The 13,282-nt window shown below is 49.1% G+C and overlaps 1 protein-coding gene across 4 annotated transcripts in view; it reads right to left on the reverse strand.

Annotated features, from left to right (window-relative positions):
• Positions 1-3,789: 3,789 nt before the first annotated feature.
• The window catches only part of ATXN1L (ataxin 1 like), a 9,958-nt gene continuing 465 nt past the window's right edge, over positions 3,790-13,282 (reverse strand). The window contains exons 1-3 of one of the 4 annotated variants that reach the window (XM_040633533.1): positions 12,033-12,161; positions 10,069-10,136; positions 3,790-8,920 (exon numbers count right to left, since the gene is read on the reverse strand). In XM_040633533.1, coding sequence (XP_040489467.1) covers positions 6,737-8,803 — 2,067 coding nt within the window. In that variant the 5' untranslated portion in view covers positions 8,804-8,920; positions 10,069-10,136; positions 12,033-12,161 and the 3' untranslated portion in view covers positions 3,790-6,736. Of the gene's footprint in view, positions 8,924-10,068; positions 10,137-12,032; positions 12,162-13,282 lie in introns of those variants that run through there. The other 3 variants (XM_040633534.1, XM_040633535.1, XM_040633536.1) reach the window with 3 other exon arrangements.

Genomic DNA, 13,282 nt, shown 5'->3' on the forward strand with positions numbered 1-13,282 from the left:
CCCCAGAGCCAAGGTAGGCTAAGACCCATTGAGAAAAATCCAGAATTAAGGTGAGATGAGAGCTCAAGTTGCTAGTGGTCAAAGCCAGGGCAAAATAACCAGTTTGTATGTCTGCCAAACCAAGGAGGAGACAAGAGCTGAGGTCATTTCTAAAAAGTGTCTGTGATGATACAGAACAAGTACAGAACTTTCCTTAGCCTGCACCAAAGGTTGTGTACAGTTTAGATAATTATAGATCTCGAGGTCCAGAAGGAAGTGCCCTAGTTAAGTTGTAGCCAGAAAAATAACTATGCCAGGAATGTGGACCTCTTCCAGTATCATAACAAGGAAACTTGGACTCCTCTCTGACCTCCATAGGTTTAAGGCTATTTAATAGTGTTAACAGACCCCCTTCCCACCACCAAGCTAGGGTTAATTCCTACCAGGCAGGCTGAAATAGTTGTGTTCTGGGAACATAAATATTTTAATAAGCTTGTTCCAAAGTACTGGACATTTGAAAGAAAGTACTTAATTGAGTCAAATGTCTGTCTCTCACAGAGCTCCATACTGAAGTCCTACTTGGGATCCCTCAAAATGGTTGAGCACTCGCTATGTGTCAAAGAATATTCTGAGCACTTTACATGGATTATCTCATTTAATTTTCACAACAAAGTAGGAATTGTAATACAAACTCAGGAGCCCAATGCCTGGATTTAAAATGCTGCACTGCCAATTAAAAACTTACTTTGGGCAAGTTACTTAACTTCTGTCTTGGTTTCCCCAAACACAAAATGGAAATAATAGTATTGGCAACAAAAGACTATTAACATATAATTAAAATATATAATATATAAGCGTATTAATATGATATATAATAATATATGTAACTTAGGATGGTTTGTGGCACCTAGTAAGTGCTCAATAAACGTATCTGAGTCACAATCCTGTATTTGAGTGTTTCACCTCTTACTACCAGCAAGCTTTCTAGTTTAGAAGCAGTAGCTATGATTGTAGCTGATGTATTCCAGTGATTTCTGGCAGCATTCCTGAGGAAAGAAAACTGGAGAAAAGGCCAGCAGTGAGGACATCTACAAGTCCTTGTGATTGATTGTGCTGTATCAAAGTCTATAGGTAGACTTCTGGGTCACTGAAATACACACCAACAGAATGTGCAGATCTGCCCGGAGCCGACCACATGAAGATGGGCAGTATTAGCCATTACAAGTTCTCCCATGAAGGGCTTCTATCCCCCACCCAACAGCCACCATCTAAGGCTGGGATAAGAAGAAGGCGCAAACACCAAAAGGAAAAGCTAGTAGTTTATATAGATAGATATATAGATATATAGATATTGATATATATTGTGTTTACATAGTCCACAAGTTAAATGCAGGTATCCATAAGAAGAGCATTAACAATAAAAATACAATCTGTGTGTAGCCAAGTACAGAGACTTAAAATGGTAAAACAGCAAAAAGGATCTCACAAAAGTACAAATATACAGTACAAATTGATTTATTTAAAACAGTTACAAAAAAGCACAACAAAATAGAGATTATCCTTAGAATTATTAATGCTTTGTTAAAGATCAGGTAGGATTAGAGGGTAAGAAATGGTACTGGGTGGGGGGAGCACCTGACTAGTTCTAAGGCTTTAGATACAATGCAGTTGATTACATATTAATTCAGCCATTACATACTGGGGATAGTAGTTGAGGGATCAGTAATTTATCTACAGGGAACTCCTACACAAATCAGATCCAACCAGACCTCCCCAGTGCCGTCCTTCTTTACTCCTCAGGACCCTAAAGCCACCTGATGACAACATTCCCACTTTCCTTTCTCCACCCCATTCCCTATCCATATATTCTTCCCTCCCCTAAGGTGCTGTGCAAGCTGAGAGCAGTCTGCTCTCTGCAGCTGGAACATATACTGTTTTGGCTACAGGGATCCTGTGTGTGACTAGGAAGGTTGTAGGGGACAGCCTTATTTTAATACTTCAAGTTTGCCACGAGTACAGTCAGTCTCTTCCCAGCACAATCTATATTCTCTTGAGTGTGAGTATCAAGCAAATGAGGGATGAACCCTGCCTTCAGCAATACCAGCAACGCACTAACCACTCACAGCTCACAACTACGTGCAAACTCCCCGTCCAGGGAGTGGGTGTAAAACCACGGTGTCACCAGCTTGCTCTCTGAAGAACCTCAGTCCCCGTGACAGTCATAAAGACAGAAATAAATGCTTGCAAGTTTGACAATAGGTAAAGGCACATGGGCTGCTGCCATACACACTGCAGACAGGAACCCAATTTGAGGCCATCTTCACTGCTGGGCATTTGCAGTAGAATGGCTTTGGGATCACACAGACTTTGAGTTTGCAATCTATCGGGGGAGGATCTAGGCTTAACAGGAGAACTAATAAAGAAACCTTAGTGTGAAAAGTGCATTTATTACTACTGTTCCTGCTGGGGAGGCTCAGCAGGGCAAACCGCACCACCTCTCCTCCTTCCACCCCAGGCACTGTGCATAGTCTGCAGGTAAGGAGAGAGTGCAGTCGACTCTAGCATCTCGAGGGCCAGTGTCATCCTAGGCCCAGATCAGGTTTCTGGCCCAAAGATGGACCCCAGAGTTGAAAGAGCAACTGAAAGCTGCAAAGACCCAGATGCTTATTTTATTATTGCATAATGTGGGAGGCCTTCCCCAGCCCAGGGAAGCTGGACAGTGAAGGCTTCCCAGCAAAGGGCTAATAGGTTCCTGGTCAACATCCAACCCTGCACAGTCCAGCTCAACTGTAGTGTACACTTTTTCCCATCTGGAAAGTATTGTAGCTTCAGTGTGGTTTAGTAAACTTAGCCCTAGGAGGCCAGGAAGTCTCCCTAAAACTTGGCCTCTATCCAATTTACTTTGCTCTTAAGACTGTGACCTAATCTCCAGGGCCAATTCAGTTAATCGGGTATCTTTACTCCAAAGGACCCAGGCCCTTTCCCAGTCAGCCCATGTCCACCCTTCATCTCCAGTGTGATCATTCAACTCTCCAATGTGCCTGCGTGCCACAGGTTTAAATCACACCACCACCCTGTTTATCTCCTATGATGTCCACGGGTAAAAATACAACTAAACCCTACTGAGGGGCTATTTCGGTCAAACTTCAAACCCTCTTCAGTCCCAGAATCCACATAACTGGAGTCGAATGACCCTCCCGAGGATGCTGACAAAGGCCCTAACCTGGTTCCCCGTCATTATTTTTAAAAACAGGATATAAGATACCACAAAGGAAAGCAGTTAATACATAGAAAATGCCCACTAATAAGACCTGTTTACTTCTCCCTCAAGACAGATATTAGGAGCCAAAGGGCTTCTGACAAGCACTGAAGCCACATCCCTTTGGATTCACCAGCCCACCAGCAGCATTTCATACTATCCCTATTCAATATGACTTTGCTATAAAGTAACACTTGCACAGGTAAGAATGGACAGGATGCCTGGATTTCCTCTATATAGTCAGACATGGAAGGACAGGGAGCTATAAAGGGTAGCAGGCAGGACAGTGAGCAGACAGCAGCAGTGGCAAAGCAGCACAGAGCAAAGCCCTTGGTGTTATGACCGACTGGGACCAAGACTGTAGAAGGGTCAGTCGAGATCTGCTTGGGCCCCTTCCCTTGGGTATAAGTATTCAGCTCTGAATTCCCTTCCCCCATGCCACCACCCATGCCCCCCCGCCGCCATGTACACCATGTACATCTTGATAGGAACGATGATCCAAGACGTGGATGTATTACCCATCCTTTACCTGGTCACTCTACTCCCCAGAGTTAGCAGTCCTCCTTTCTATTCCTAAACTCTGGGAATTTCCTACCACTGTCAAGGGAGTGGCTTTGGCCTTCTTCAGTTGCCCATTTCCCAAAAAGCTGAAAGCTTCTCACTAAAATGCTCACTATCTCAAAACCACTCTTAGGTCTCTTGCCAACTTATGAAATTCCTTTAAGGAAGGGAAGACCACCATAGGCTCGTCTTATTTCTTATGCCTGGAAGAAAAGCCTGAACGGGAGAGAAATGACAAGCAGATGCCACAGCTCTGACCAAGATTTAGAGCACAGAGCTTCTTTTCCTGGGAGCCCATACTTTACAAAAGACACCTCTGCAGTTTAGCAGACTTGAGTATTAATATATTACACAGACATGGCATGGTACTAGAAGAGCTGCTGATATTCCTTCACCGGCTAGAGACAGAAGAGGAACAGCAGCAGAAAGGTCAGGGTCCAACTTGCCAATGTGCACAAGATGTTCTCTTTCCAGGATTAAGTGGAAATTACCAGGTGGGGAAGTGGAGGATCACTTGGTTTAAACTACTCTATCTGGTTGGACATAGGTTTGCTCCCACCACGAAGAAGCTCAAATGGTGTCCTTGGCGGACACTTCTTTGTCTACTGTGTGCATGCCACTGTATTCAGTTGGTGAGCCTTCCTATGAGAAAGGAGGTTTCTGAGAAACCAGTGCAAACAATAATCCCTAGGAATGAGCTGATCACAGAACAGCCAGAGATGAGGCCTTCTCCCAGGGCAGTCATTTGAGGGGATTCCTCAAGACTTAGCCCCATAGGCCCCCTCTGTAGGAAATAAGCCAGAGAAAGCAGCACTCAGAGAAAATGGGGGACGGGGAAGGGAAAGGTGAGGATCCCAATCGCATACAAGGTTGAGTGTTCACCAGAGTTGGTGTTTGGTTCTGAAGTGACCCGGAGACTTAAGTACTCACAGTCAGGTCAGCAGCTTCCTTTGGATGGGCCTCTAAAACCTGACTGACTGCTCTCTAGGAATGAAACAGTGGCATGTAGGGCTTGTAGCAAACAAGCCAGTCTCAGTCACTTTGTTCCCCTAGGAGAACAACCTTTAGCACCTGAACACTAAGAATGACTCCATTCTCAGAACTCCCCCTCCCCCCCAGGAGGTAGGTAAGATTATTTATCCCCATTTGGCAGCTGGGGAGGAAGTGAAAGAGCGAGAGGTCACAAGACTTGCCTGAAGTCCTTGACAGAGCAGAGATCAGACCTCAGAGGTTTGGGACTCCTGATGACAGGCAAGGCCTCGACCAGTCCAAGTACATTTCTAAACGAAATGTCAGGATCATACGCTGGGAGAAGCCTCATCAGAGAGCTGGGTGGACAATACCCTGAGATGCTTCAAGAGTCTGAAGACCCCTGAAAAACAAACAAAAAAACCCACCCACCCACCTGAAAGCTGGTGGGGGAGCCTACTTCTCAATACCCAGTGGAAACCCACAGTCCAAGCTGATGCTAAAGTTGTGAAGAAAACGTGGGCTTAAGACACAAGGGGAGCAAATGCAACTAAGACTGAGAATGCTCTTTGCAGAGGAACACTCCACCATAAAATGAGATCTAGGAGACTTCAAGTACTGGAAACTTATCAAGACTATCCCAGAACCTTAGAGCTGGCTGTGGGAGGGGACGGCTCAAAGAAGCCTGAATGCTGACACAAAGTGGAATAGGATGGGAGGGGCTGTGTAAAAACACCATGACGGGCACTGCCCAGCCAGGTGTATTTGCCCTGACCCAGGGCACAGTTCCCTTCTTGTTCTCTACCAAGCTGTTCAGCTGCAGAAGAGGGGACATGATTCTTTATGAGTCTTCTTGAAAAACAGGGAATATAACTGAAGAGGAAATCAAAGAGACCCCTCCACACCAAAAACTAGAGGTCTTGGTCAGAGTGGACAAAAACAATTTTGCAGAAGGGGAAAGGCAGTGCAGCTACAAATCAGGCCCAGGTCAAGACACCATGCAGAGGACAGGGCAGCAGAAGGGTGGGGGCAGCGCAGGCACTTAGGCACAACATAGACAGAGGAGGAGAGTAGGGGACTGGGGACAAAGGTCCACTGGTTCTTTCAAAAGTCACCATTACCAACTGGAAATTCAGTACAATTTGGAAGTAGGTCTGGCATGCTGGGTACAAGGAGCTCTGTTAGGTCAGCTACCTTTCCAGAAGCCCTGCCTAGAGCCTGGTCACCTGGCCATCAGGTCTTTCTCCCAAAGTCCCCTGACTGGGTCCCCACCAAAGCAGTACTTCACTCTGAACCCTGGAGGGGCTTCTCTTTCTCCTGGTGCTAGAAGCCTTGTGGGAGGAACAGTGGGGAGATGGGAAAGGGCTGAGCACAGGATCAAGCAGAGTCCTGCAGATGAGTGCTCCTCCCCCACAAACCCACAGACATCTGTAACAAAATCACCCTTTAAAGTGCACAGCTCTCAAAAGAAGAGTTCTGGGTGGGAACCCTCTTAATCCCGATTATGGGGCTTCCTGCCCTCCCACCACAAAAAAGAAAGGAAAAAAACTTCAGACAGTTGAACTGCTACTATAAGCTGTGGATCATCATTTTTGGCTCTTTCTTTGCTCCCTCCCTCTGCCACCTGCCCCCAAAGCCCGACTTTCCCCTTGCAGGAGCTGGGGATGGGGAGGAAAGAACAGGGAGGCCCTGATATTTGGAATGTTTCTTATCCTGTGTGCACCCCCATCCTTCCTTGGCTCAGGCCTGCTGCTCCCCATCACAGCACCCTCTGGGGCTGTCCTGAAAGGATGCCATGGGGTAATGAGCAACAGACCCTGCCTTGGGAGGCTGCCTTCATGCCTCCTCTTTCCCCCCAATCTCACTGCCAAGAGAGCCATTCCCTGCTCGGCATGTGCAAATCCTCTGCCTGCTCATGGTGAGGCCCAGCTCCGGGGTAAAGCCCCAGTCCTGGTCTGGGAGAGAGGTTCATTTTCCTGCATTGGAACGCCCTTCGATGGACAGCTTTACCTCCTGCGGAATGAAAGAGGGACGGAGCAGTGCAGCCCGTGCCTCCTCCCCTTGCATGCTGTATCTTTGGAAGCTTGGGGCTGGCCAGCAGGCCTGAGCACCAGGCTCCGGCTGCAAGGGCTCTACCATTTGGGAGCCCTCACCTGACAGCTGGCTCTTCCCCTCACTGTCACATTGCTCTCTGGGTCCCAAGACTGTCCTCTCAGGCCTTTCTCGGGGGGGACCCAGCTGGCCTGGGGGAGCACAGCTAGCCTGAGAAACTGAGTTACTGTTCAAGCTCTGTAAACTGATAGAGATGCAGACATCTCCCACCTGCAGCCGATGGCAGGGCAAAGAGAAGAGCTGTGCAGTCCGCCCAGGGCTGCAGGAGGACCAGCCCTGGCCATACACAAAGAAAGGGTGCTCGGGGGGCACCTCGATGCTCACTTTGCTCTGCTGCTCACCAACCACGAAATGCAGCATGACAAATCCAGGCCACTGGCTCTCCTGAATGTCCACGACCGTGCTAGAGTCAATCTTCAGCCCCCCGCTCACTTCGGCACTGCGCACAAAGTCCTGGGTCTGGAGGTCCTCCACCCGCTTCAGCTCCCCTGTAGCCAGCTGGATGATGGCGCCTTTCATGAAATGGGAGGGCAAGTGGGAGGAGGTAATGGGGGGTGGCGTTGGCTCCTTATCTGGGAAGGTGGCTCTGGCCTGCATGTCCAAACTTGATGCCACCAGGATCTCCGAGCCCACGGGCAGCAGACCTGGGTCAGTTCCAGTGGGCACCAGGTTGCCATTGGCTACAACCATTGCTTTGGGTAAAGGTCTATGTTTCACCGGTTCCTGATGGGACTGAGGGTAGAACCCCCGGGCCTGATTTTTCTCGGCCATCTCTGCTGGGTTCCTGGCTGACCCTCGCCCCTCACCCTGATGGTCAGGGGTATGATGCGACAGGTTGAGGGGGCTGGGCTCATCCTTCCTCTGAGCTGTCACCACACGATAGTCCTGAGAAGCTAAAGCGCCAACCACCCGCTGGACCTCAAGGTCGGTGTCTGGGGTCCCTCGGTGTGCCGGCACTGCCACCTCCACCCGTGCAGTCTGAGAACCTGAAAACAACTGTCCATCCACCACACATTCTACCACTGGCACCAGTCCCTGGCCTTCACTCTTACTGTTGGGGGAGTCGAGGGCTTCACTTTCCCGCCTTACTAAATTTCGTTCTCGCTGTCTCTGTCCATTGGCAGCGGCTGCTTCCAGAGCAGACTGGCCCTCCTGAGGGGTAAGAATTGGGCTGGCACCTGCTGGAGGGGTTTCATGCAAAGTATACCCAGCAGGTAGCCTGGACATCTGATAATAAATGGGCATCCGGCCTGGAGCAAGGTCCAGTGGCTGAGTACTCGAGTGATGTGACAACTGCCCAGGTGGGGAGGCGGCAGAAGGGGCTTTGTTGAATGAGTGGGCTGGGGATGAAGCCTGGGGAGGCGGAGTGGCTCCTTCTGCCAGGAGTGAGGCATATGGCACAAAGTGTGGAAGGTGAGAGGTGGCGAGGTTGGCAGAAGGAGAAAGGAGGGGACTTGGTAGGAAATTAGGTGGCACAGCATAGGGAAGGCTATAAGGAGACCCGATAAACTGCAGAGAGGTGGACGGGAGTTGAGCGTAGTGGATTGGGGGATAGTGGATTCCTGGATGTTGAATCAGTGAAGACGCTACATTAAATGTGGGGGGCAAGGGGCTCATGTTCACCACAGATGGAAGGCCAGTTGGGGAGAAGGTAGCAGGTGGCACAGCCACCTTATACAGCATACCATACTGGTCCACCGTCAGACCAGTGATGGCCTCAGCTCCATCACCCCCCAGGCTGACTCTGGCTCCTGCCTGGCTCTGCCCGGCCACCACAACACCTCGGGACCATTCAGAGGCATCACTGGAGGGTGTGTGGTTAGTTGAGCAGCTGGTAGTTCTCCCCATATCCTCGCTGGTCACGGGGAGGTCTCGTTTCTTTGGTGGAAGGCATTCCTGACTCCTCTCATGAACAGGTTTCATATTGCTTTGTGGTGTTCCTGGAGCCTGGAAGGGGTCGGCTTGCTCCTTGGGGCATCAGAAGGGGCTTCTCTGTGGCTCCCCTGCACCCCTCTCTGCTGCTGGCTGGGGCGCCCACATCTGCTAGGGAACAAATCAGAAGCAAAGAAAAGTAACCTAGGGGCGAACCAAGTCAAAGGAAGTAGCAGAAACTGTGCCCATGGAAGAAGATGTAACAAAGGGGACTGCTGGGGGAAAAAAAGCATGAGAAAGGGGCAAACAAGGATGCTACCCTCCCCTCATTCATCCAGCCCAGGACATGAAAGAAACAGTCAGGGAAACCACAGAGAGCTATAGGAACAAACATTCAACGATGAGTGAACAACCTGTAGGCTCTACAACCCCAGAGAGACCAACAGCTTCAGGATCTGATGTGCCTCTGATGGGGACCTTGACTTTTCCCAGCCTTCTCCCCTAAGAGAAGATTTGACCACCTGGTTTTTGCTGCTGGTTCTTTTTCCTAGGCTTCTCCTTTTGTCACCAAAGATTACCGTGCTATCTTCTTTCCAACAGATGACCTCATCCTCACTTCCTTTCCCCAGCCCAATTCGGGTTATGATCTCACCTTTCCCCATTCCCCCTCCCCAAGCCTGGTTAAACTCTCATACTCCTTTGCCTCATATCACCACTACCTCCAAGACCCAGTTGCCACTGAAAAATAGCATCTTTGCCCCTTGAAATACTACATTCCAACTTGGCCCCTATGGGGAAAGTGATTGTACTACTGTGTTCTATAATGTCTTTGTTTCTCCTCTTCCCTAAAGAGCAACAAAACTCTTCTGATGACACATAGACTTTTCTCCCCTAATCTGGAAAGACTTCTTTTCTTCTCATTAACCATCTTCAATGTACTTTCTTCATTCGTTCTCTTTTTTCCTGTGTGTTTTCTTTTGCCGATGGCTCCTTTTTCACTGTAGGTCTGCTCTAGGTACCACTTCCTAAATTCTAGTTCCATTCCTCCAAACCTGTCTAGGTCTCTATGATTCATAAGAAAGTTCTCTCCCCCCTTCTCTTGCTGTCACCTTTCATACATGCTTTTTTTTGTCCATTGTCATAAAGTACCCTTTTGGTCTGAACATTTCAATGCATGAACTTTGTCACTTATTTCTTCCAATCAAGGCTCCAGTTCTTTGGATCTGGATATTACACCGTTTTTACGTTCTGTTTTTCCACTGTTGAATCCCAGATGTTTTTGTCGGCAACAAGGCTTCCAAATTTCCCTTTATTACCTGAGCTTCCAGTAGTGCCTCTGAGCAGCTGTAGTAAGAAGCAGTGTCCTCCCCGCTGCCTTGGGAGCCTAGAAGACAGAAATAGGAATAAAGTAAGCAGGAGCCTAGCCTCTCACTTCCCCAGGGTCATCAAGGTAATTCTAAAGCCACAAAAACATTAAAGTCCATGAGTCCCTTGCCTCATGCTCTGCTCTAGAGGTAACAGAACATTTATCAAGCCTGTAGGAATTTGAATAGAGAAAAAGCTATCTTTTAAGCTCTAATCTGTAGAAAGATGTCCCTGAAAAAAATTTTTCACTGTATGTCAAATTTCATTGTTTTCCTTAACGTCATATTTTTCATTCTCTACCTGTACTTATTCCCCAAAGGTTAAATTTACTTTCAATCCCAATTTCAGGTAAATATGCAACTAAAAATGGAAGATTCAACATTATTCACATGTGAACAATGGGAAGCTGGAAAAATCGACCGCATGGATTTCACTTTATTCAGGGCTGATGAAAACACAGATGTGGACGTTATTCAAATGAGAAAAGTGGCACTAGAGGAAAAAGAACAATTATTTATGTTTCTGGGGCAGAAAAAGAGGTCAAGGGGGAGTCACTCAAGGGGAAGCCTTATTAACAGATTTTCAGGGTAAAAAAAATAGGATCCTGTGTGTATAAAATTTTCTGAGTGACAACTTCATACCAAGAGTTGAGTCAGGTGTGACAGAAAATGAAAACACTGCCTAGGTCCTCATGTAGCTATTAACAATGTGGAAACAAAGCTCAAACAAAATTATCAGTATCTGAATCAACACATGCCAGAAACATCAAGCACTGAAGAATGTATGGAGCCTTAATCTCTGACAACAGATAAAGCAGTACTGACCAGTACTCTGAGAAACTATCCACTTTTCTGTCCAAGTCCTACAGAACTGTAAGCCTCTAACAAAACTGAAGCAACACTTATCTCTTAAGATTGGCAAGGTGTGTACGTACAAGAAAAGGTGATGAGATAGGAAAACAAAGGGGAAGAAAAATTCTCAGTTCCATAAATACAAATTACACAGTGGGTACGAGTCTTGCATCCCTCCTTCGCGGGCAGTTCCAGTAACTGAAAAGCAATTAGCTTTCTCCCTCATTGGCAACAGAAATTGGGGTCACATCTCCAATTCCTGAATGATCTTTGCTTCCTGCAACTAAAATCTTGAAAACCTGCCTCAAGGTTAGCCAAACACAGCCAAATAAAAGAAATAAAAGAGGCAGGAGGTCTGAGGGAATGACAACAAAGAGTCAAGCCTGTGCACCAGGTTCCAACAACGCAAAACACATTTCGGAATCTGAAACCTCGGCCTCAGGAGGGGCTCAATGAGGACTTCTCAGAGGGAAGATGCAGCTTGTGACCCCAACCGAGCTAACGGGGAAGGGGGGTCTGTACCGGAGAGGTACAGACGTACGTAACCAGTGCTGCCAGTCAGAGCCCAAAAAGAAGAGACTGAACCCACAACTGGGTGAGGGCGAGAGGTACGCCCGCCAGAAAAGAGTGGAGCTCGGAAGAGACTACGAGTTATGGCTTCCCGTGATCCTGCAATCCTTGCTTCAACAAGGGTAGGGCCCGAAATTGGGAATTTAACGTTTAAGGGTGGGGAGTCGATCCTTGAAGCAGAGGGACAGGGGCAAGGCCCCACAGGCGATGCTTCCTTGTTTGGGGGCCCCTTCCCGCTCCGAAGACTCGGACACCCCGGCCCGCGGGGACAGAGCCGCGGGGGCGCCCGGGCCTGAGGCCTCCTTCTGGGCCGGGCCGGAGAAAAGCGCGCGGGACTCGAGGCGCGGCCTCTTTCGCTCCCGGTCCGCCGTTCTCGGGCCCCGGTCCGGCGGGGCAATGGGCTCCAGGGGGCCACTTCCTCCTAAGCTCCGAGCCCACGCCCGCTTGGCCTCAGTGAGGCCGGCCCAGCGGCCCCCACTCCTAGCGACACTCACCGGCCCATCTCACGGCGCTCCTCGGGCTCCTCCCGCTCGTCCCGGAGCCGCCGCGACCGCGGCCGCCGCCATCCCCGGCCCCGGAGCCGCCCCACACCCAGCACCCCCCCAACTCGGGCGCCCGGAGATGGCGTCAAGTGCGTTCCGCCCCCGTCGCGGGCAGATGGCGTCACCGCCCAGGCCCAAGAGCGACGCCCAGGAGTACCCGGGAAGGGAGGGAGGCAGCCCATAACCCCTCGGCCCTCGGCCCCAGCGCCCCCTGTGGTGGGAAAACGAACTCCTCCCCGGGGGATACAGGGTCACGTGAAGAAGGTTGGTCCGGCGCTCTCGCCCTGACCCCACCATGACCCCTGCAACCTCTCTACTCCAGTAAATTCTGGGGGCTCTCAAACAGGGCCCTGGGGCGTGGCCAGCAGTGACCCTCATTTCCTGGACTTCCGGAGCCTGACAGGTGAAGCCTCCTTTTGGGAACCTCGGGGAAGCCCGAGGCGACCCCGGTCCAGGAGAGAAAGAAGATACCCCTGGAGAGCCAGGGTGGAGATGGGGGAGCTCCTTGAGCTGAGAAATGGCTTTGACCGGGCTGAGAATGGAAGGGGTCCAGGATCTAGGGGAAGGTGAAGCAAGTAGTGGAAACTTGAGGGATGAGAAGAAGGGGTTTAATACAGTGAGAAGCTGCTTAGTTTAGTGGGGAGAGGGCTTGACTACTCGATCAAATATTAGGTCACCATTCATTGACAATTAACTAGTCAACTTCATAGTAACATGAACATCTGATTAACGATAAGTGAAAAAGTGAACACCAGTCCAATTTGTGGTTTGATTACAACCATGTAAAAAAGGAGTTCTGGGGGCACTTGGGTGGCTCAGTCGTTAAGCGTCTGCCTTCAGCTCAAGGCGTGATCCTGGCATTCTGGGATCGAGCCCCACATCAGGCTCCTCTGCTGGGAGCCTGCTTCTTCCTCTCCCACTCCCCTTGCTTGTGTTCCCTCTCTCACTGGCTGTCTCTCTCTCTCTGTCAAATAAATAAAGTCTTTAAAAAAAAAAAGGGAGTTCTGCATACAGACAGAAATGAACTAAACTGAGAAAAAAGTAAGTCTAACTATTAGAGAGATTGGATCCGAATGATTTTTTCCCCTTTCGATTTCTGCAAACTCTGTTCTCTAAATAACGATTGATTTGTATTTGATTTTGAAAATACTGGCTGGGCTCTGGTCCCTACTCTGTAGCTATCTAACCTTAGGAAAATCATT

Source organism: Ursus maritimus, unplaced genomic scaffold (genome assembly GCF_017311325.1).
Source record: "Ursus maritimus isolate PB19 unplaced genomic scaffold, ASM1731132v1 scaffold_19, whole genome shotgun sequence".
NCBI lineage: Eukaryota > Metazoa > Chordata > Mammalia > Carnivora > Ursidae > Ursus > Ursus maritimus.